This window comes from Capricornis sumatraensis, chromosome 8, assembly GCF_032405125.1.
Source record: "Capricornis sumatraensis isolate serow.1 chromosome 8, serow.2, whole genome shotgun sequence".
Taxonomy (NCBI): domain Eukaryota; kingdom Metazoa; phylum Chordata; class Mammalia; order Artiodactyla; family Bovidae; genus Capricornis; species Capricornis sumatraensis.
Window position 1 is genome coordinate 102,970,186 of NC_091076.1, and position 24,590 is coordinate 102,994,775.

Sequence of the window (24,590 nt, forward strand, 5' to 3'; positions counted from 1 at the left end):
TGCTGCATGCGGGCCTCCTCCAGTTGCAGCGAATGGGGGCTGCTCTCCAGCTGCAATGCACAGGCTCCTCATTGCAGCCGCTCCTCCTATTGTGGGGCATAGGCTCTAGACACGCAGGCTTCAGCAGTTGTGACACACGGGCTTGATCTGTTTTGCGGCATGTGTGATCTTCCTGGACCAGGGATTGAACCTGTGTCCCCTGCATTGCCAGGTGGATTCTTCACCACTGAGCCACCAGGAAAGTCCCTCGTGAGAGTCATTTAATGTTCAGTGCCTCCTGACAGCAACTACCACTTGCACCAGATTTTAGAGCCTTCTGGGCATGGTCAGGCATGCCCAGAAACCCACTTGTTGTTCAGTTGCTCAGTCGGGTCTGACTCTTTGCAACTCCATGGACTGCAACACAACAGGCTTCCCTGTCCTTCACCAACTCCTGGAGCTTACTCAAACTCATGTCCATTGAGTTGGTGATGCCGTCAAACTGTCTCATCCTCTGTCGTCCCCTTCTCTTCCTGCCCTCAATCTTTCCCAGCATCAGGGTCTTTTCAAATGAGTTAGCTCTTCGCATCAGGTGGCCAAAGTATTGGCATTTCAGCTTCATCATCAGACCCTCCAGTGAATACCCAGGACTGGTCTCCTTTAGGATGGACTGGTTGGATCTCCTTGCGGTTCAAGCAACTCTCAAGAGTCTTCTTCAACACCACAGTTCAAAAGCATCAGTTCTTTATAGTCCAACTCTCACATCCATACGTGACTACTGGAAAAAACATAGCCTTGACTAGACGGACCTTTGTTAACAAAGTAATATCTCTGCTTTTTAATGTGCTGTCTAGGTTGGTCATAACTTTCCTTCCAAGGAGCAAGCATCTTTTAATTTTATGGCTACAATCAGCATCTGCAGTGATTTTGGAGCTCAGAAAAATAAAGTCAGCCACTGTTTCCACTGTTTTCCCATCTATTTCCCATGAAGTGATGGGACCAGATGCCATGATCTTCGTTTTCTGAATGTTGAGCTTTAAGCCAACGTTTTCACTCTCCTCTTTCACTTTCATCAAGAGGCTCTTTAGTTCTTCTTCACTTTCTGCCATAAGGGTGGTGTCATCTGTATATCTGAGGTTATTGATATTTCTCTAGGCAATCTTGATTCCAGCTTGCGCTTCCTCCAGCCCAGCATTTCCCATGATGTACTCTGCATATAAGTTAAATAAGCAGGGTGACAATATACAGCCTTGACGTACTCCTTTTCCTGTTTGGAACCAGTCTGTTGTTCCATGTTCAGTTCTAACTGTTGTTTCCTGACCTGTATACAGGTTTCTCAAGAGGCCGGTCAGGTGGTCTGGTATTCCCATCTCTTTCAGAATTTTCCACAGTTTATTGTGATCCACACAGTCAAAGGCTTTGGCATGGTCAATAAAGCAGAAATAGATGGTTTTCTGGAACTCTCTTGTTTTTTCCATGATCCAGCAGATGTTGGCAATTTGATCTCTGGTTCCTCTACCTTTTCTAAAATCAGCTTGAACATCTGGAAGCTCATGGTTCACATATTAGGAAGGGGCTTTTATCCCTATGTTGTAGACGGGGAGGCAGAGGCTTGGCAAGGCCACTGAGGCAGCTGGGCTGCAGCATCTCTGAGCCACAAGGTGGACCCTTTGCCTCTACTCCTGCCCATCCCACTACAGAGAGCATCCTTTCAGAGGGGATCGCTTTGCCCCTCTGCTCTAGAAGCTCTGACCTCAGAAGAAGATGAGATCCCCTACCAGACCCTCAAAAGTCTCCTCCGCGGCTCCTCTCCCTTCATTTCTTTCCTCTTCCACCAGCTCAGGAGTCTCACTGGTCCAGGGATTGTTGTCTGTTCCGTGGTGGCCTGACCATCCTACTCTTTGAACAGCGTCCACTGTCGATGTTTAAGAAAGCACTCCTGATGGAAGGAAGGCCAGCCCAGGCAACTCCTTTCCTGCCTTGTGCCCAGTGTGGACCCCAATCCCCTCCTGCACCACCATCAATCTGCCTGTAATGTATTTCTCATCCTCTGTGTACTTGATCATCTATGTGTCTACCTTGCCTAAAAGGCTGAAAGCCCCTAGGTTATCTATTTCTTTCATAAACTGACAAATGAATTTTAGCTTCTGTAAAGTTCAACAGCATTTTGTTCTACCTGCAATAACAAAGAAAGCAAAGGCTACAGACAGCCAACTTGTCATAATTTTCTGCATTAACTGTACTCACTAAGTTAGCATCAAACATCATTTCACAAATGACACTTTATTTTACAGAAACAGAAGCTGAAGCACTGACTTTGGAATTGTCCGGATTCTACCAGTTTAACTTTTCTCTAAGTTGTCTGTTTCCAAGTGATCCGGGGTCGCCACGGGCTGCAATGGCTTGAAGTGGGGCTTGGGTTCCCAGCCAGAGATTGGGGCCAAGTCGCAGCAGTGAAAGCACCAAGTTCTAGCCACTAGACCAGCGGTCAATGACAAGGCTCTGGCGCTTCAGCTTTGCAGAAAAGAATCCCCACAAAGACAGAGAGTAGTGACTCAAAGGATTTATTATAAGGAAAGAGAGTACAGTACGTGCAGATAGAGACACGGGCAGACTCAGGGAAAGTCCCTGAGTTGCACCCTTGTGGCAATTTAAATCACTTAAATGGGGCGTTTCTTTCTGGTTTCCTTTGGCCGATCATTTTGATTTGTCTGCTTCACAGTCTACATTTGGCGTGTCTCAGAATCCTTCTATATGGGCACATGCATCTCTTGGCCAAGATGGATTCTACCAGAAAAACCTACGGGTAGCCTGGCATTAGGTTAGCATCACTCCTCTTTGACCTCCAACAAGCCTTTCTGTGCCTGTGTGGTTGGGAGATCTCCTGACCTCCAGAATGAGAATGACTGGGCAGAGCCCAGCCTCCTCTCTTAATTATCCTGCTATTCTCCTCTTGGTTTTCAGTCCTCAGGGAACGAATCTCCAATCAATTTACTCTGGGGGTGCCCATTTACTGGTTCAAAACCATGCATAAACAGAAGGCAGCCATTTTTAAAATTTCTTTCAGTATTTTCCTGTTTCATATCCCAAGACAGCATTACATAGTGGAGCGGACAATGATTGTTTGTGTCATTTTCTCAGTTTACAACTCCTGGGCTAGATGACAAGAATGAGGCCCTACGTGCAACAGTGCCCACCACAGAGGGGGCTCAGAGACAGAGATCCCCGGGGGGGTCACATTTTCCATGCCATCCATGCCTCTAAGACCCTCTGCCTTTCCTGGAACACAGAACTGTTTTGGATAAAGTATTTCAGCTTCCACATTTGTGGGCTAAAGAAGGAGAGCCCAGAAAACACCTTCATCCAACCCTTTTTTCTTCTGGGCTGGCTCCTCACTCTTGCCGGCTGGTCAAAATGACGGCCGGTTTATATGAAATCCTGTGCTGTTCATAGAACCCACTTCCCCCCCTCCCCCCACCACCCCGCGCCCCCTGACTCTACTGGCCAATCGCACTTAAAATTCTAAGGCCTCTAATTGAAAAAGGTGTTCTCAGTAAGTTTCAGGAGTCCACCCAGCAGGGTGCAGGGAGAGGGGCGGCAGAGAACGATCCGATCCGTGCTCCAAAGTAGCACATCCTTTCCCTCAATCCCGGCTAGAATCGCAGGGATCCCAGGGGTGGAAGTGAATCAGGCAGCGTACACCTCCCGCGCCAAGCTGGAGGGGAAGCGGTGATGGGTGGGTCGCCTGGTGCCCTGGAGAGGTGGACTGCGAGTCCCAAGTGCTGAGTCAGGGTCCACTGGGCGCTGTCTGCCTGCAGTGTCCTCCCCCCACCAACCTCTGACGATCTGGGAGGCTGCGGGGGTGCGGCTCCGAGCGGTGGGAAGCCAGGTGAGCAGCTGGGGGCCCGGGCAGTGCCAGGCTGGGCACAACAAAAGCCGGACTTGGGGGAGGGCCGGGAGGCGCGGGAGGCGCGCGAGGAGGGAGGCGGCCGAGAGCTCCCGGAGCCGGCATTGGCTGCCCGCCACCGGGGGGCGGAGCCAAACCGCCTCGAAGCGCAATAAAAGGCCGGCTCGGCCCGCACCCGCAGCGCACACAACCATAGAAGGCAGTGGAGCACCCGGGACCAGGTCCGCGGCGCGCGCGCTCGCTCGCTCGCCGCCCCCCAGCCAGCTCTCGCCTCCGCGCCGTCAGCCGCGCCCCGCGCCCCCCTCGCTGCACCCCGCAACCTAGAGCCAAGAAAGTTTGTGCGGCGAGTGAGGGCCGGAGAGGAGAGCGCGCCCGCGGAGTGCCGTCCAGACCAGCGGGGCCCCGGCCGGCGAGAGGGGAGCGCCCCGAGCCCAGGCGGCGGCGGCTAGCCCGAGTCCGCGACCCCCGCCCCTCCGCCCGCCATGGGCGCCGCGGCCCGCAGCCTGCCGCTCGCGTTCTGCCTCCTGCTGCTGGGGACGTTGCTCCCCCGGGCCGACGCCTGCAGCTGCTCCCCGGTGCACCCGCAACAGGCGTTTTGCAATGCAGACATAGGTAAGGACGGCGACCCCGCCCCGGCCGGGCGCCCACCGCCCCCGCGGGGTGCGCGGGACCTCGAGGTTTCGCCAGCGCCCCGCCCGTCCGCATCCTGCAGAGGGACCCAGCGCCCGCCTCCCGGGGGCCTTGGTGCTTTCTAGAATCCTGCAAGTTGACACCAAAATCGTACTTTCTTTTTCCCCATTCCTTCTCTCCCTTTCTTTTCCTCTCTGCCGAGATGCTTCTCAACCTCAAAATTCCACCGAAATTCCGCTGCATTTCCAGCCCCAGAAAGGGAGCCAGGGAGCGGATTGGGTTTTGGCAGGCGGAGGGCCCCGGGATGCCAGCGAGGGGGGGCGGGGAGAGTGGGGGCCACAGCGCGGGAGTGGGGGCCCTCTTGACCTCGGTGGGTTGAAGGACGGAGGACCCCAGGAAGAAACTTTCACAGATGAGATGGGACTTGGGCTCCTCTGGGCTTGGAGCTGGGTGGGGAAGAGCTACTCCGCCTGGGCCTCTGCCAGCAACCCCATGTGGGGTTCACCAGATCCGGCTGGGGCTGGATGGAAGCGTCCCTCCCTTGGGCAGGTTCCCCACGGGTTCAGTGGGGCAATCCGAAAGATGGGCCGAGCCCCAGGGCCGGCTCCTCCCCGGCTCTGCCCAGGAGGCACAGCTCTGCAGGGACAGGCAGGATGGTCCTTGAGTAGGGACCGCTTTTTCTGGACATCCACACAAGCTTTGGTGACTGGAGATGGCAGGTAGGGTTGTCTGGCTGCCTAGACTCCTCAGCACATATCCTTTCCCCTCCAGATTCCTTGTCCCCCAAATATGGGAGCTGGCAAGGAAAAGAGAGCCCAGTTATTCTGAGCCACATAGGGGCAGGAGGCAGAGTGGGGAGAGAGCACCGCAAAATGGGGAGAACCAGCTGACCTTGGAGGTTTCCATCTAGTTCTCACTTGCAGGCCTCCACTGCCCTGGTTTTCCTGGGACAGGTTTCACCAAGACGACAGATGTACAGCAGGTGGGTCTCTGTGGCTCCCTCTCACTTCCGCACAGGTTTATTTTCTGCTTCTAAGTCTCAGCCAGCCCCACAGCCTGTTGCCAGGGGTAGGGAGGCTGGGCTGCCCTCACCTATGCAGGCTCAAAGCTGGGGTCTCTGGGTTTCTCCCGTTCTGAACCATACCGTTCTGATCTCGCCACGACTTCTGGCCACAGCCCAATTGGCCCTTGGAGCTGCCACCACCGCCAGCTCCAGGCAGTCTTCAGGTGATCCTACCTGTGCGAGTCACATAGCTCAGGCCAACCTGCACTTGGGACCCAGCGTGCACTCCCAGAGTGGCTCCCTACAGCACCCCAACCGTGGGAAGCCCTCCAACTTGGCTTCACTGCTCAGGAAGATTGGCATGGGGAGGAGAGGCTCGTCCTGGTGTGGGAGTCAGGATCGGCCCTCCAAGGGGTGTCCCCTGGGAGTCCAGACCTGTCCAGGCCTCTTGCAGAAAGAGAAGCTGTGTTTCTGGGGCAGGATCAGGCCCAGGGCCGGAAAGAATCCATAAATTAGAAGATTCTAGGAGCAGGAAGGGGTTGGGCTTGGGACCATCTCACACTCCTCAGCTGCACAGAGAGGATGTCCAGCCAGCAACTCCCATCCTTGCTCAGCATCAGCTGAGGCAGCGCTGGGGCTGTTTTCTGCTTTAGATTTGGATTAAGGACAGCAAAGGTCAGGGTCCAGGAGTGTCCATATGCCTCAAGGCTCCTTGCTTTGTAGGTTGCCCTCTCTTCCACCTGCATCTCCTGGCATTTGTGTCTCAGTCATTGTATCAAAGTCATTGTAGAGCCAAAACTTTTCACCTCAGCCCAGCCCAGAGGTTCCACAGGGTGTGCTGATGCCATGGTCCTGCTGCAGAGCCCAGAGTTTTTGGTCCCCATGATTACTGTAACAAGTGACCACAAATGGGGGGCTTAAGGCAGCAGAGATCGATCTCTCACAGCTTAGGGGCCTTAAGTCCAAAATGAAGGTGTTGGCAGCGCAGGTTCCTTCTGAAAGCCCGGAGGGAAAATCTGTGCCAGGCCCCTCTCCTGGTAGCTCCAAGCAGTCTTGGGTGTCCCTTGGTTTGCAGACACATCACTCCCATCTCTGCTCTGTCTTCAGGTGGCCGCCTTCTCTGTGTGTGTGTGTCCTCTCCTTTTACTTGGGTACCAGTCATTGGATTCAGGGCCCACCCTAGTCCACTGACCTCATCTTCATTTGATCACATCTGCAAAGACTCTTATTTCCAAATAAGGTCACATTCACAGCTTCTGGGTGGATGCGAATTTGGGGGGAATGCTGCCCAGTCCCGTTGTGCAGGCAGCCCTTCTGTGCTCACTCAACTGGGGACATGTCGCAGAGACAGCCTAGGGTGGCAGACCTGGGTGGCTGTGGAGGAAACCTTGCAAAATGATAGCCTTTCCACCTCCACTTTACGTGGTACAAGTCCATGACGTCCTTGATGATGATTCCCTGCTCTGACTGACAGCAGAATTGCCTGGGGTCTGGAGCTCTTTGCAGACACAAAATCTGGCTCAGATCTTGGCTTTTGTAGTTGTCAAGCTCTACAGGTGACTGCCACCAGGGAAGTGGGCCAGGGATCCGGGAAGGGTGATGGCCTGTTGCACACTGGGGTTCCCTAAAGACTGATCTTTAATGCAGCGTGCCAGCTCCTTTCATTGTTGGCTGGACGCAGGCTTAATAAAAGGCTTGGGGTCGGCAAGAGGCAGTTGGCTTAAGAAACAGTTATGTTTCTGTCTGCCTGTGTAGAGATTACTGGGGGAAGGGTGGGGGATGGCATCTCCTTAGCTCTTGCAGCCTGTGGGATTGGAACTGGGGTTGGCAGAAAGTTTGTTATGAGGTTATGTGATTGAGGAGGAAGGGGTGGGAAGGGGTGACCGGGGCTCTTCCTGGACGGCCCTGCTCCCTGACCTTTCCAGGAAAGTGGGAATAAGCCGGAAGCCTTTTGGGTCTCAGAGCCCTGCTCCAAAGTGCCGCTGGCCTGGCCCTGTCTTATCTAGTGGATGAGTCCTTCGCCATCTCCTGCAGGCCCGCATGGCTCCAGGAATCTGGCTGGAAGCCAGCATTGGGCTTGCTCTTTGGGCAGTGCCACTGTGAAGGAGTTTGGGGTTCCTTAAGCCAGCTGAGTGACTTGGCAGACCTGGGCTGCTCCAGCTGGTTTCTGGAGTCACAGGTAAATCCAGGAGCTCCCTGGATCCAGACGGTAAAATCTCCACCAGTCCCCACCCACTCTGACCTGGGTGGTGGTGCCCAGGGCCACTGTCTTCCAGAAAAGCACCTCCAGTCCATCTTTCTCAGAACGCTTCCATCTCCAGTCACTGCTTTCTGCAGACCCTCCAATGGTCTCTAGCACCAAGTGGGGCAGGGCCTGCAGCCAAGGCCACATGCTGGTTGCCAGGGCAAATGGGCTGGCCTAGGGCACACGCTGATGGGTTCCAGATAGTGGGCTCTCGGGGAGATACACAGCAGGCACTCAGAAAGGGCAGTGCCCTCTCCAGAAACATGCTGGGAGAAAGCAAGGCAGAGCTTCCTGTGAGCAGAGTGAGGCCTTGGGTGCCGTGGGGGTGTGGGTGGGTGTCTTTAAAGACACTGTTGGCAAGTCTGTTTGCACAGTGTACAATCAGCTGTGTTTTGTAATCCCAGTTAGCCTATTGGGCTTGCTTGCGTTTCAACAAGCAGTTATGGAGTGACCCACTCCACCCCAGGGGATGGCAGGGAGATGCAAGGCATTTTCCCTGCCCTTGGGAAGGAATACCAGGACTCTGGCTCCAGGCAGGGTGGAAGTGGGTGTAAGACTGTGTGGGTCAAGGGGGACCGAAGCCCTGTAGAACCCCCCACCCCAGCCAACTGCCAGGGGATGGTTTAAAGTAAACCAGACTCCATGTGCTTCGGGCAAATAATGAAGAGAGTAACTGGGTCACAAGATGAAAAGCATTTGGGGTTCCAAAGAGAGATTCCAGGTTCTGATGGGAGGAGGAGGGTACCGTGGCAGGGGTGGGGCACTTGAGTTCCTGGTCCTGGACAGTGTCCCTGGATGGATGTATTCTCCAGGGGGTTGACTAGAACCTGGGTTGGGAAGTGGGAAGAGATGTGTGCAGGGCTTAGAGGCTGTGCTGTGGGTGTGGCATGTGGCTGGGAGGGCGCTCTCCTACCGTACGTATTCTTCCCTCTCTGATCTGAGGGCGTGGTGCCAGCTTGCAGCTTGGGGACTGCCGTGTCCTCTGCAATCAGTGGTCTTGGATGCTAGTCCTTGAGCTGCAGATGGGCTGGGATCCCGCTATTTCTCTTTGCCGTCTCTGCTGAGTTGCCAAGGGCATCCCATATGCGCGGGTGTAGTTGACTCCCAGGCTCGGGTGGGGGCATGCAGCCATCCTCATCCTGAGCCACTGATCCAGTGCCCAAGGGGCTGTGGGAGCAGATGAAGCCCTTGGCTCCCAAAACAGCTAAGAGATATGCTTGGAGGACCCCGGGGCAGTCTAGCGGATGGGCAAAAAAAAAAAAAAAAAAAAGGAGAAAGAAAAAGTGTGTATATTAACTGAACCACTTTGCTATACACCTGAAACCATCACAGCATTGTTAATCAACTATGCTGCCGCTGCTGCTGCTGAGTCGTTTCAGTCGTGTCCGACTCTGTGCGACCCCATAGACGGCAGCCCACCAGGCTCCCCCGTCCCTGGTATTTTCCAGGCAAGAACACTGGAGTGGGTTGCCATTTCCTTCTCCAAGGCATGAAAGTGAAAAGTGAAAGTGACATATTGCTCAGTCGTGGCTGACTCTTCCTGACCCCATGGACTGCAGCCCACCAGGCTCCTCCGTCCATGGGATTTTCCAGGCAAGAGGACTGGAGTGGGGTGCCATTGCCTTCTCCGTAATCAACTATACACCAATGTAAAATAAAAAGTTTAAAAAATAAAAATAAGTACTAAGGATTTAACGTACAATGTGTTGCCTGTAGTTAAGACAGCTGGGTGATAGATAAGAAAGTTGTTACGAGGGCAAACCTAAGAGTTCTCATCACAAGGAAAAAAAAATTGGTTTTCTTTTAATGTGTATTTATATGATGGGTGTTAATGTAATATTTCATGGTAATCATTTCATGATATATGTAAGTCAAATGATTATGTATGCTGTACACCTTCAGTTTATACAGTGCTATATGTCAGTTATATCTCAATAAAGCAAAAAAAAGAAAAAAATACAAGAAAGGAGATAAAGAGAAGGCAGACCTGGGGTGGGAGTGTAAATGCCACTGATTCTTCTCCCCTGTCCTGGACATGCCTCCACCCTGCGTATACACACACACCCCCGGAGCCAAGAGCAAGTGGTCTTGTGGCTAGGATGGGCTTTCTGAAAAGAGAAGGGCGGACTTAGGAAGTCAAGGTTGGAAGCATAAAGAACCCTAAATTGGAGGATAGAGCTAGGGAAACATGGACTAGGCATGCTGCTGCTAAGTCGCTTCAGTTGTGTCCGATTCTGTGCAACCCCATAGAGGGCCTCCCACTAGGCTCCCCCGTTCCTGGGATTCTCCAGGCAAGAACACTGGAGTGGGTTGCTATTTCCTTCTCCAGTGCATGAAAGTGAAAAGTGAAAGTGAAGTCGCTCACTCGTGTCCAACTCTTAGCAACCTCATGGACTGCAGCCTACCAGGCTCCTCTGTCCATGGGATCTTCCAGGCAAGCGTACTGGAGTGGGGTGCCATTGCCTTCTCTGTGGACTAGGCATGGTTAAGTGCCATTTCATGGTGCCAAAGTAAACAGACAGGCTACTTGGGAAAGGTGAGAGTCTGGGTACATAGCAGGCTCTTGGACAGCAGGGCCCAAAAGGACGAATGAGACTAGACATCCGGTTCATCACGTGGAGTTTGCATTCCATCTGGAAGGACCCCAGGAGAAGCACTGAGGTTGTGCCCCTGTGGCGACAGTGGGCATTGCTCAGGGATTTTGCCAAAAGGCAGATGTCTGAATTAGCGTCCCATATTGGGGCTTTCCAGGTGGCTCAGTGGTAAAGAATCCGGCTGCCAGTGCTGGAGACACGGGTTCCATCCCTAGGTCAGATAGATCCCTTAGAGAAGGAAATGGCAACTCACTCCAGTATTCTTGCCTGGAAAGTTCCATAGACAGAGGAACCCGGCAGGCTACAGTCCATCGGGTCACAGAGTCAGACACGACTGAGTGCACACACAGACACACATGGGACCCTCAGGACCCAGGGCTTGGCCATTGGCATCTCATAGGTGATTCTGATGCCCACCAAAGTTTGCACAGAGCAGTCATCTCCAAAGTGGGTAACCAAGGCAACTTGGATTTGAGAGGAGAACCTTATAGATACTTAGCATACGGCCTGACAGCAGCACTTGTGCCCAGTTTTAAAATGAACAGGTAGACTTTGAGAGTGATTGGCTAGGTTTCTGTTTGGCTGCCACAGGGCCCGTAGACCGTGAGACCACAGGGTGTCAGGGTGCAGGAGGGGTATGTGAGACACCCTGGAAGGCTGGGAGGAAAGGCAGTCAAGAGGAGTGAGGCTGGGGAGGACTTCCAGCCTGAGGGATGGTCAGGGGCACCAGCATCTCCAAAAGGGCAGGAATGAAGCTGGCTTCCCCCAGCCCAGGCCCACAGTCCCGGGCCCCCGAGGCCTGGTCTGGCTGGGATCCTGGAGCCTTCGGTGCCGCCATCACTGCATGGATGTGCAGCTCCAGTGGAAAAGTGATACAGACCCAGGGGAATCCCATTTTGTAGCTGATAAAATTGGGGTCAGCTGTGTGCAGTTAGCCTCCTGCGTTAAGCTTCTGGAGGCCCCAGCACGGTGGACTGGGTGAGGGTTTGCTGTAAAAATCAAATTGAGGGGCTTTCCTGGTGGTCCAGTAGTTAAGACTCCTAGTTTCCATTGCATGAGTTTGAACCCTGGTTGGGGAACTAATTTCCCACATGGCCAGCAGATCAGCCATTTTAAAATATAATAATTTTTTTTTTTAAGTTTAAAATCAAATTGAGATGTTACCTCTAAAGAAGGGTCCTAACCCAGGGGGCAGGGAGCTTCCCGGATGGTGCAGTGTGGTAAAGAATCCGCCTGCAATGCAGGAAGCTCATGAGACTTGGATTCGATCCCTAGGTTGGGAAGATTCCCTGGAGGAGGAAATGGCAACCCGCTCCAGTATTCTTGTCTGGAAAATCCCATGGACAGAGGAGCTTGGCAGGCTACAGTCCATGGGTCGCAGAGTCGGACACGACTGATCCTTTTCATCCTTTGAACCCGGGGGGTGTGAATGTGTGTCCAGAGATGGGCTGGCAGGACAGCCTTGAGCCCTGAAGCAGTCAGCTCAGCTGAGTGTGTGCATGCCTGTGTTTGTGGCTTCCACCAGGTTCTCAAAGGGATATGTGACCTCTAAAAGGTTAGCCACTGCCTTAGAAGGTGTTCTTATGGCCTGTGGGGGGAGTAGGGGCTCTGGAACCAAAGGGTGGGCAGCCTTGAGCCCCAGCCGTGGGGACCAGGGTGAGGGTCTTTGCTGTCCCCCTGAGAGCTGTTAGACATGGCAGGGGAGGAAGAAGGAAGCTGCAGGCAGGAGAGCCGGGTTAAGGGGCTTGTAGTCACCCAAGTGAGCAGAGCAGGTACCTGACGGGGGAGGAACTCAGGAAGGAGGGAGGGTGATAGGCTGGAGGGGCAGGGCAGGGTGGCTGGGGGCTGCCTCTGGGGTCTGACCTCAGGGCTGGGGCCAGGCATCCCCTAATGTGGTCAGGTGGTCAGCGGGGGTGCGCGTTCCCTGCTGAGTTCTGCTGGGAAAGAGAGACAGGGGGGTCTCCAGCTGTAGCTCCAGCGGATCATGGGAATGAGTGAGGGGCCTTGGAGGGAAGAGGCAGAGAAAGGGGTGGGGGCACGTAGGTTCGGAGCAGCATGGTCAGGATGGCTGCCCTGCAGCCCACGCCTCAGTCCAGGGGTGAGACTTGGGCAGGTGCCCTCTGCCTCGGTTTCTCCATTTCCCAAGAAGCGATGATCCAATCTCCTAGGGCAGAAGTGCAGTGCCTGGGACGGTGCCCATGGAGACTGTTGGGGTTGGGAGGGTATTGACTTTTTGTGCTTGATGCTGTGCTGGGTGCGTAATCCTCACCCCACCCCGAGAGCTGGCGTGGCTCTCATACAGGTGTGGGGGGGTGCAGAGACGCACAAGCTGGGCTCTGGTGCCTCCAGGAGGGCGGCCAGGAAACTGGGAGGGAAACTGCGCTAGGTCTGTGAGGGAAGAGTGACTATGACAAACGGTAACAGCAGCTGTCACCATCGGTGCTAAGTGCTTGGAACCGTGTTTCACACATTTTTGCTGTTAATTCATCTAATTTATAATTATCCCTATTTTACAGATGATCAGATTGAGGCACCAGCTGATTCATTTGCTTGGGTCATATGACTATCAAATGGCAGAGTAAGAAGGCAGGGTTTTAAAATGCGAGGAGGCGTACAGGGGAAGCTGAAGGCGACCATTTCGGTCCACCGAGGCTCGGAGGGGGCGGTCTCTGCAGAGCATGAAGGATGGAGGACCATGAAGGAGAACTCTGGAGAGCTGACCTTGTTCGGGAGATTTCCCCATCAACTGGAGATGAGCTAAATTAAATTAAGCTCTATCCTGACAGCAGAATATTAAGCAGTCATTTAAAACAGTATTATAGATTCATGTTTATGACCTAGAAAAATGTTCAGAGTGCATTAAATTTAAAAGCCCTGTTACATCTGTATGCTTTCGCGTTTCAAACCCTGTCTAATATAATTTTTAAATGCACAGTGCATAACTGTACACTGTTAACAAAGTTATCAAGCAGATACTCAGGTTAAAAAAAACAAGACCCTGCCAACCCTAAAAACTCTCTTAATTCCTCCTGGTCCCTAAGGAAAAGAGGACCTCCTTTTCCTTAGATAACCACTGTCCTGGGCTTTATGGTGAAAATTCCCTGGCTTTTTTTTTTTTTCCCCTGGCTTTTTTTAATGTAGTTTACTGATTCTGTATTTATCTCTAGTCTGTTTTTTTTTTAAAAATTGTGCTTATACATACACATGTAGAGAAAAGTCTAGCAGGATGTCTGTCAAAATTCTAGGCAGTGGGTGAGATCAAGGGTAGTTTTTATTTCGTTTTGCTTATCTGTATTTTCTAAATTTTCTGTGATTAACGTGTGTTAGTTGTATAATTATTTTAAAGTGAAAAGGCAACAGGAAGACTGGGGTAGGGATATCTTCAGGATTGGGAAGGCGGAAGAGAAGGCTACAAGCGAGGCCGTGAGAGCCTTGAACCTAGAGGGTGGGGATCACATCCAGGGCTGCCTCCCTTTGCCTTGTTCCTCTGAGAAGCAGATTCGGGAAGGGTTTATTGCTTCTTGAAAAGAACTGTTACCATTTTTCTGCCTCAGAGATGTATGCTTTTTCTCTGCTTTGTTGAGCTGTGATTCTACCATTCACCCGTCTAAAGCGGGCAATTCAGGGAGGGGCTTCCCTGGCGCTCCAGTGGTTAAGACTCTGCGTTTGCACCGTAGGGCGGCACAGGGGTTCGATCCCTGCTCGGGGGAACTGAGATCCTCGTATGCCGTGCGACATGGCCAAAATCAATAAATTTCAGTTCTCCTTTATAAGTTAATTAATTAAATTATAAATTAAATAAAGGACAGCTCAGTGGGTTTTTCAATGCAGTCGCAGAGCTGTGCAGCCATCACCACTATCTGATTTTAGCATCCCAAGGACCCCTGTGCTGGGTTCAGTCTGATATTTCCAATGAGACTCAGGTAGTATGTTTCCACCTGGTGCTGCAGCAGCAAGGCCATGCCCTGCAACAGGACGCATAGGAGGTAGCCTTTCAGGGCTTGGCAAACAGTACCCCCACTACCCCCCCACCCACCTCTGATCTCCTGTTACGGTAAATACGGTTTTACTGGAATGCACCCATACCCATTCCTAATACAAAGTCTGCAGCTGCTTACGGGCTGTAAAAATGGCAGCCTTGAGTGGTTGCAACAGAGCTACGTGAATTACCATCTTGCCCTTTATGAAAACTTTCCCTCATCCCTGGGTATGAACTTTCTGGGGTCGACTCACCTCTCACCTGGTGGCCTGCTCCTTGCTTTCCAGAAAGACTGATGCCTTGGGGTATCATTCTCTGAACTGACCCTGAAGATGCAGTGAATTTTGAACCTGTGAACCCTAGAGAGGGAGAGATGAGTTTCAAGGCCGTAAGCCTTCTGCTGTGTGACGTTCTAGGGTGGAGAGTTCCCAGGGACGGAGCCTGGTTTGGGATGAGTCTTCACTTGGCCCTTTCTCATCTGTGGTCTGGAGGTCTTGGTTGGGCTTCCTGGAGACCCTGTAGGGTCAGGTCATCTTCACCGACTCGGCTCAGCCCTCAGGCTCTGCACCAGGCTTTGCTTTGACTCACTGATGACCGTCAAAGTCTCTAGTTAGGAGGCACTTCAACAGCTGATTCTTTTTTTTAATATAAATTTATTTATTTTAATTGGAGGTTAATTACTTTACAATATTGTATTGGTTTTGCCATACATCAACATGAATCCGCCACAGGTGTACACGTGTTCCCCATCCTGAACCCTCCTCCCTCCTCCCTCCCCGTACCATCTCTCTGGGTCGTCTCAGTGACCCAGCCCCAAGCATCCAGTATCATGCATCGAACCTGGACTGGTGATTCGTTTCAGATATGATATTATACATGTTTCAATGCCATTCTCCCAAATCATCCCACCCTCTCCCTCTCCCACAGAGTCCAAAAGACTGTTCTATACATCTGTGTCTCTTTTGCTGTCTTGCATACAGGGTTATCGTTATCATCTTTCTCAACAGCTGATTGTTAACCAAGGACAGGATGGGGAAGTGGTCTGACATTTTAGAGAAAAAAAGATGCAGTAAAAGATATCAGAGGAAAAGCCTGGGTCTTTGGAGCCTACTAGAGCTGGTTCTGAGTCCTGCCTCTGTGCCTCTCTGAGCCTCGGTTTCTTCTGCAAAAGCAGAATTAAATGTCTGGGGGGCTTCCCTGGTGGTCCAGTGGCTAAGACTGTGTGCTCCCAATGCGGGGGCCCAGGTTCAGTCCCTGGTCAGGGAACTAGATCCCACATGCTGCAACTGAGTTCACATGTCTAGACTAAGACCTGGCGCAGCCAAATAAATATAAAAAATATTTTTTGAAAAAAGAAACTCCTCAGGGCTGGGCCACAGCAGATGGTGAGTGAATTTCTGATGAATGAGTAAAGTGTGCGAAAGCATGGGAGGGACTCAATAAATGTCAACCCCGCCCACTCCATCTAGATTTCTGAGATCCTGGATAATGCTTCTGTGAAACCTTGTGGGCCTCTGTCCTCAGAGCTCCTCAAGAAGAAAGTCATGTGCATAAAAAAAGAAATAAACCTCCTCTGACTTTCCTGGCCCCCTCCGTTTTTTTTTTTTTTTTGGCTCTTCCTCGTTGTTCAGTTGCTCAGTCGTGTCTGACTCTTTGCGACCCCATGGACTGCAGCATGCCAGGCTTCTCTGTCTTTCACCATCTCCCAGAGCTTGCTCAAACCCATGTCCATTGAGTTGATGATACCATCCAACCATCTCATCCTCTGTCGTCCCCTTCTCCTCCTGTCTTCAATCTTTCCCAGCATCAGGGCCTTTTCTAATGAGTTGGCTCTTCGCATCAGGTGGCCAAAGTATTGGCGCTTCAGCATCAGTCCTTCCAATGAGTATTCAGGGTTGATTTCCTTTAGGATTGCCTGTCCTTACAATGTGGAAAACTCAGCCTGGTTTTTCTCTTTGGCTCAGCTCACTTCTGCTGCCCTTCCTTTGGTCCAGATCAAGAATTCAGGGCCCCGGATGGGTTTTTAGTGCAGGCACGTGATGTGAGGGTAGTTGAGAATTCACTGTGCAGAGTTGGTTGACACGCCCCAGACCACTGTGATCTCACATGGGTCACGTGACATGTGAGGTACTGAAGAACAAGGACCAGGAGGGGGGGATGCCAGGAATGCATTAGGCATGGAGATGCGTAGGAATGATCCTACAGGGCCCCAAGTCTAGCGCGTTTGCACACACACAATGAAGTGGGTGCCCCAGGCGCTGGAGTCCAGGAGGCTGTCAGCAGCACTCCAGGGACTTCCTTGGTGGCCACTGGACCACCAAGGAGCACAGAGTCTCCCGGGACAGAGACTGGGGTTCAGTCCCTGGTCAGGGAACTAGATCCCGCAAATCACAACAAAGAGGTTGAATGCTGCAACTGAGACCCAGTGCAGCCAAATAAACAAATAAAAATAAATATTAAACAGACAGTGTTCTGTGTAGCTGGGAGAAAAGACTGGAGGTCACTCATGGATTTCAGGTCTGTGTGGACTTTTCCACTCCCAGGGAAGCGTCCCTTTTCAAGACTGTTGACCCTGTGACAGGACAGCTTTGAGGGCAAACACAGTTCTCTCCTGGGGGCTTTTCTCCGCAGCCTCTCCAGCATTTACCCTTCAACCCTCAGAAGCCCCTGGGAGAAATGGCCCCGCTAGGCTCTGCCCAGAAAGAAACCAGGTATCGGGAAGAGAGGCATTGGAGCAGAGAAGTGATGAGCACAGCTGGTCTCTGATTCTCTGTTGTGACGTCTTGGCCTCTCGGGCACACTGGCTCCAGGAGGGGGCTTCCCTGGTGGCTCAGATGGTAGAGAATCTGTCTGCAGTGCAGGAGACCTGGGTTTGATCCCTGAGTTGGAAAGATCTGGAGAAGGAAATGGGCTCCCCACTCTAGTATTGTTGCCTGGAGAATCCCATGGACAGAGGAGCCTGGCGGGCTATAGTCCATGGGGCCCGCAAAGAATCAGACACGCCTGGGGGACTAACACTAGGGAACAAAGGAACACATATAAGGGGGTGTTTATTTCTTATGTGCCAATTCTGGAAAGCAGGGTAAAACGACCGGCAAATAGTCGCCAATCAGAAGTCCCTTACATAAAAACTATGACCTTTTGGTGCAAAAGGACTTTGTCTCTTCCTGTTGGCAAGGACTCATGAGGTAGGTGGTAGGTCAGGCAGGTGTCCTCCCCTGTCTGGATGGGGAACAGTCGATGACTCACCCAGGGTCTCGTGGTCGACGTGGTGCCAGGAATCTAATGAGCCAGAACCTGGCTCAAGTCTCTGGAAACAGGTTGGACGTCACAGCTACGGCCTTTCCATTGCTCTGTTCCACGTGGCCAAGAAGCGTGTTGTCCTTGGAAGGGCTGACTCTAGGTGGGTGTGTTTTGTCTTAACCTGAGCAGTTTAGAAGTTTGAAGGACATTTTGACAGCGCCGATCTACAACTTTAAAAATAAGTCTCCCCTTGAATGTAAATTGGTACAGCCGCTACGGACAACACTGTCGAGGTTCCTTAAAAAGCTACAAGTGGAGTTGCCACATGATCCAGCAATCTCATTCCTGGGCTTGTATCTGGAGAAAACTGGTTTGTAAAGATACACGCACCCTAGTGTTCAGAGCAGCACTATTTGCAATAGTCAGGACATGAAAGCAACCTAAATGTCCAACAGATGAATGGCTAAAGATGTGGTTTGTTTATACAGTGGGATACTACTCAGCCATAAAAAAAGAAGGAAATAATGCCATTTGCATCAACACAGCTGGACCTAGAGATTATCGTACTAAGTGAAGCAAGTCAAAAAGAGAAGGACAAATATCATAGGATGTCATTCATATGTGAAGTCTAAAATATACAAATGAGCTTATTTACAAAGCAGAAACAGACTCACAGACGTAGAATGCAAACATGGATGCCAAAGGGGAAAGTGGGTGGAAGGCTAGATTATATAAACCACTGAACATAAAGCAAAGTCCTGTTGTAGGGCACAGGGACACATTCAACATTCTGTAATAAATCAGAATGGAACAGAATATGAAAAAGAAGGTACGTATAGTTTAATCACTTTTCTGTACACCAGAAACTAGCACAATATTGTAAGTCAACTATACAAGAAAAAGAAAGGGAGAAAAGAAGTCTCCCCTGTGGTCAAGCAACTCTGAATCTATAAATTTTTCTGCAGAAAATAAGAAAGGATGTGTGCTAGCATCTCCTCACGAGGATCCTCACCTCCATCTTGTTTATCTCAGTGTTAGGTACATCACAGCCGCAGATGCTCTGCAGGACCGAAGGGTGCAGGTTTTTTTTTTTTTTTTTTTTTTGGCCAAGCTGAGCAGCATGTGGGATCTTAGTTCCTGACCAGGGATAGAACTTGCGCCCCCTGCAGTAGAAGCATGGAGTCGTAAACTCTGGAGTCCCCGAGGACTTTTTACTGAGTTGTAAAATGTTCAGATAAAGGAGGAGGAATTAGGTTTGCTTCTGCAATGTGGTTTTCTAATTTTTCTGTGTTGAACTTGAATGACACGTGTTGTTTTTAAAGTCAGAGTTTGCTGAAGGATGGGTCTGACTGTGGGCAACAGTAGGATGGGACCCAGACTCTTAAAGCTGGTTTGGTCCACGTTCAGCAATGGGCCCCATGAAGAAGGGCCCCCTGAGCAGAGCAGGGTCATCCAGAGGATGGGAACCATGTTCTCGGAATCACTAAGCTGGTGTCGGGAGAGCCTGGGCTTGGGAGAAATGCCCTCAGTGCAGGATCGTCTGGAAGAGGATGGCAGTGGTGGCTGTGCTGGGACATTCTGGAATGCCATCAAAGGCCCCACAGGCTGTAGGTTTTAGTCATATTATCTGCCCTCCCCACTGACCCCACTCCAAACTTGTCCCATGCTGAAGGTGAGTGTCCATGACCTTGCTGAGAAGAGGCTAAGAGACTGGGGGCTGAGTATGCTCTGGGGAAGGAGAAATACACATAAGATTTTGTATCTAGGGGGCCTGGAAGAGGGGCCCAGAGAGTGGGTGGGGTGGGCTGTGGTTGAGGGGTTCAGGGGCAGAATTCCTCCCACCACGTGCCAGGTCAGGGACCAGATGACCTCTCCAGAACCCTTCCAGCCCCACACGAAAGAGTTTCATCCTTGGATCCGCTCTGCCTCCAAGATTCCAAGTTCCTGCTGTTGACTGTCAAGAAACCAAACCCTGAGATCGGTTGCTTTGACATCTCGGGACCAATATCATGTCCCCCAAACTAAATTTCTCAAGACGAGTGCCCTAAGTCCTAGCCGTGAGGTCAGGCTTGTATGATTTCTTAATTTGGGTGTGCAGCGGGGGCCCCAGGCCAGCATTCCCTCCCTCCACCTCCAGTCAGCTCAGCTTAGCAGTGGATCCTGGAGGGGCAAGCGTCCCCAACCTGAGTGGACCAGACACCCTCCCTGTGGGAGGAGGGGTGGCCAGCATAGTCAGGGAGCCCTGACCTTGAGGTGCCGCAACTCAGAAGAGAGACGTCCTGACGAGGACCACTGTGATCGTGCTGTCAAGCTGGAACAGGAAGGGTTTTCTCCCTGCCAGGCCATCTTTAAACATCGAAAGCACGCAAGCTCACTCTCCACAGGCATCTTCATGGTCGCCGTCTGCCATCCCTCTGCTCATTGCCGGGCGTTTCCCAGGTGGCGCTATTGGCAAAAACCCGCCTGCCAGTGCAGGTAGACAGACATGGGTTCAATCCCTAGTTTGGGACGATCCCCGGAGAAGGAAGTGGCACCCATTCCAGTATTCTTGCCTGGAGAATCCTGTGGGCAGAGCAGCCTGGCAGGCCACATTCCATATAGCGTTGCAAAACGAGTCAGACACGACTGAAGTGACTTAGCACGCATGCATGCGCTCATCGCCCCAGCTGTTTAAGCCAAGTCTTCCGTGATCAGTGGACCCATAACCGGTGTGCTGACCCGTGCTCGCTCTCTGGCTGGCCCGTCACTGTCTCTGACTTCTCCCCTGCTCTGATGTCACGGCACAGCAGCTCTGTCATTTCCGTGGCAGCGGCTGCCAGAGTTCACCAGCTAGGGCGGGTGCTGGGCTGCTGGCGAAGGTGGAGAGCTGCAATTCCAGCCAACTTTGGTCAGTGGGCCCCGGAAACCCTATGCAGACCACCCAGGGCTGAGGTTCTTGGGTCCGGCACCTTATCCATTGTGGGGGCCGTGTTCTCTCTGTGGCCAGTGGTTTGGTGAGGCTCTGAAGGGGGCCCTAGGAAGTGGGTCAGTAAGGATGTCCAGGCCACATGTCCAGAGGCTAACTGAAAGTCCTTGCACCATGGGGCTCTGCACCTACAGTTCGACTGGGGAGGATGGACAGTGGAAGCTAGTGGGACAGGGTTGGGGATGAATGTGGTTGTTCCTCGGGGGCGGGGATAGATCATTATACAACAAGAACAGTTGTTGGCAATGGGGACCCCTGACCTAGGCAGGTAGTCACAGGCCTAAGGTCGGAGGGAAAACGATTGACATCATCAAGAGAGATTTAGGTGGATCAGCCATAAGCAGCCCCACCCCCCACCACCCCCCGCAGCTAGCCTGGTGTCTCTCCTAATTTTGGAAGAGTCTATGCCTTAGGACTGTCTTAATGAAGCTGGTTGGGAAGGTAACAGACACAGTGACCTAGGCTTGTTCTCCTAAGAGGTTGGCTGCCTGACCATCTTAGCTTTCTAGAACTGTCCTGGTCCTGAATTTGCATCAGGGAGATGGTTAAACATACAGGTTTACAAACACCACGCCAGGAGAGACCTGTGGTGGGGCCCAGCCAGGACTCATAGTCACAGTCTCTGTCCACGATCACCTCCTTGCCAGGCGATTCTGATACAGCTGGTCTAACACCCAGCCGGCTTTAGGAGCCATCACTTAACTGAGGGAGAGTTGGGAAGTGAGCAAAAACGGAAACTGGGCAGGGAAGTGAGCAAAAACGGAAACTCCAGGCAGCACACGCGGTGTCACAAGTGTGCTTTGAGAGGCTAGAACTCAGAGAAGTGGAGTTTAAAATGTTTCTGATGTTTGTTTTATCCTGGCTTGACTTGGATGTTTCCAGTGATGGGTGTCTCACTACTTATCAAGTCAGCCCAATTATTTCAAGACAGCCCTGTAGAAAGTGCTGCTTTCCACCTGGGCCAATTTCTGCCTCCCTGTAATGTGTTCTCAGTGGTCTGGTCCAGGCATCTGGAGACACGCACAGTAAGTACCACCCTCTTTTCTAAACAGCTCACCAAGCTTATAGGTGTTTCTGATAGTGATGAGCATCTGCCCAGATGGATGTTGCTGTTATCATCCCCATCTTACAGGCGAACAAACTGAGGCACCTAAGGTTAAGAAACATACCCTAGGTCACACAACTGCTCAATACTCTGAACCACCAGCGTATATTGTTCTAGACTTTTCTACCACCTGCAAGCATCCCTCCAAACATTCTTAGTTCCATAGGACTACTTCCTATGACCTGTTTTTGTCTATTTCTTTTCCTTCTCCTGAACTTTGAGGCCCTCCTCATCCTTTAACCATTCCTTGTCTTTCTGAACCCTATCTGGGAAGAGACAGCGTCTCCTTTACTGAGGTTTTCTCCTTATCTAGTAAATGTGTCGTTCTTATCTAGCATACATATATTTTTTAATGTATAGTTTTATTTATTTATTCAGGCTGTTCTGGGTCTTCGTTGCTGAGGGCTTTTCTCTCCTTGCAGTGCACACAGGCTTCTTACTGGTGCATGGATTTCTCATTGTGGTGGCTTTCTTGTTGCGGAGCACGGGCTCTAGGCCTTTGGGCTTCAGTAGTTGTAGCACGTGGCTCGGTAGTGGTTCCCTGGCTCTAGAGCACACGCTCGGCAGTTGTGGCGCGTGGGCCCAGTTGCTCTGCAGCATGAGGGACCCTCCTAGACCAGGGATCGAACTTGTGTCTCCTGCGTTGGCAGCCAGATTCTCCACCATTGAGCTACCAGGGAAGCTCTGGTGTATATTTTCTATTAGGTGAATTCCTAAACATTTCAGTAATTATATTTTGATTTTGAAACTTCCAGACTATTTTGTTTGGATCCTCACGCATCCTGTGGGGTGGGAATGGCATGGATATTCTTCCAAGTACCTGTGGTAAAGATCACGTTGGCTGTTTTGGTGGCCACAGGTCTCTGCCGACTCTGAGCTCACAGCTGGCTCAGACCCTCTCGTTTCCTGCGTTGCTTCTTTAGGAACTATGGTCTCCCACTTGGCACATGCAGGGTTGGACGTGGAGACCCACGTGTGGGTTGTCAGTGGGTTCCCAGGACACTTGGCCTTGTTAGATCTGACCAGGTGTTCAAACCTGTGAAAAATCTGAGCTGAAGCCTTGCATTCCAGCAGCACGGCTGGTTTTCCATCTCCCTGTGGGTGACTGTGTGCTGGGGACGTCACATTCGGTGACAATGGACTTGGACTCAGACGCTCGTGCACTTGACTCACGGAAAGCCCATCAGAGCCCCAGACTCCGTTCACTCTTCTGGTTTTAGACACAGTTTTAAGACACTTCTTTGTGTGAGTCCCAGTCAGTCCAGAGCAGTTTAGAAGCTGTATGAGAAAAGGGGGATAGGATGCCGTCAGACCCCCCAGAAAGTTACAACTGTGGAGGAAGCTGTGAAAAGTTGACTTAAACTATATTCTGGGGCCATTTAGTCCAGAGGAATTGCGTCATATATGTATGGTTTTTCTTGTTGTTCAGTTGCCAAGTAGTGTGCAACCCCATGGACTGCAGCCTGCCAGGGTCCTCTGTCCTCCCCTATCTCCCTGAGTTTGCTCAAATTTATGTCCATTGAGTCAATGATGTTATCTAACCATCTCATCCTTTGTTGCCTCCTTCTCCTTTCGCTTTCAATCTTTCCCAGCATCTGGGTCTTTTCCAGTGAGTCAGTTCTTTGCATCAGGTGACCAAAGTATTGGAGCTTCAGCTTCAGTAACAGTCCTTCTAATGAATATTCAGAATATTCAGAAATGTTTTTTGAGGGGTCCTATATATCTTAAAAGCCCTTGAGGGATTTTCTATATTGTAGTCCTAAAGGTAATCCAGAGTTCTAAAAAGGTCAAGTTATATGTCTTCTGTGTACACTCAGGAGACAGAGAAATGTTTAACTTCACGTGTGAAAGAGCTTTAATTACATGGAAAGGTTCTCGCTGGCCATGCCACTAACTGGGGGCCCTTTTATTTCTATTTTTAAATGTTTCAAAGAAAATGTGCTAAACTATGTCACCTGGGCCTTGAGTCTGTGGGCCTTGGGAGAAAAGCCGGAGCATTTTTCTCGTTGCTGTGGAAATCAGGGGCCACCTTGTCAGGGAGGAGGAACCAGACGAGATCTGAGAAAGGTGGGTGGGTGGGATGAGGAGGGGTTCTGTTTGAGGAAGAAGGATGGGATTGAATACAGCGAAGGCGCTGGACCTGCGTGGGGGACATTTGGGATGGCTCGGAGCCTGGCCAGCTATGCCCGGCTGGGGAGAAGGGGGCAAGATCATGAACTGCTGGAATGTTCTCAAGCCTGCAGATCAGGGATCGACCAACTGACTCTGGTGAGATGGTTAACCGAGCACATTCCTGGGCCCCCTTCCCACTGAGGCTGGGGTGGGATCATCAGTCTGAGGCAGGGCCCCAGAATCTGCATTTTAGCCAGTAGCTCAGGCAACCGTGATGCAGGTGGCCTCTCGTTCTGCTTGGAGACTTGCTCTGCGGACCAGGGGGCCAGTTGCAGATGCTGAGGGGACACAGCGGGCTGAGTCAGAACATGGCTGTAACCACAGTGCCAGGGAGGAGGGCAGGGGTGGCGTGGAGGTGCCGGGTGGGGTGGAGATGGGGGAGGTGACAAAAGCCTGGTTAGGACGCTCAGGTGAGACCCTTCGATCCAGCCCGCCTGGCATCAGAGCCTCACCACCTCCTTCGTGGTCACTGTTCCTCCTCATTGGAGTGGGGTTGCCGTGGAAGCTCCATTGAGGGGTCAGAAGGCAGGAGGGCTGCTGTGGGCCTGGGTGCTTCCCGGTGGCCTGGGAGGGGATCTGCCTTGGCTGAAGAGTCATCTGAGCCGCTGCCCAGGTGACCACCGAGGGCTGGCTCTACGCACTGGGGACAGCAGAGGGTGAGAGGAGAATGGGCCCAGTGTCCCTCCCAGCGGTCATGCTGAACGGGCCTTCTGTAAGGATGGGGCTGCGGCTTCCTGAGGGGTTGAGGGTGGCGGTCACAGCCCAGCC

At 51.8% G+C, this 24,590-nt stretch overlaps 1 protein-coding gene across 1 annotated transcript in view; it reads left to right on the forward strand.

The window, feature by feature from the left end:
- The first annotated feature begins 4,337 nt into the window (after positions 1-4,337).
- Positions 4,338-24,590, forward strand: part of TIMP2 (TIMP metallopeptidase inhibitor 2) — a 54,063-nt gene continuing 33,810 nt past the window's right edge. Inside the window, exon 1 of the mRNA XM_068976252.1 lies at positions 4,338-4,498. Within this exon, the coding sequence (XP_068832353.1) occupies positions 4,369-4,498 (130 nt within the window). The 5' untranslated portion in view covers positions 4,338-4,368. The remainder of the gene's footprint in view (positions 4,499-24,590) is intronic.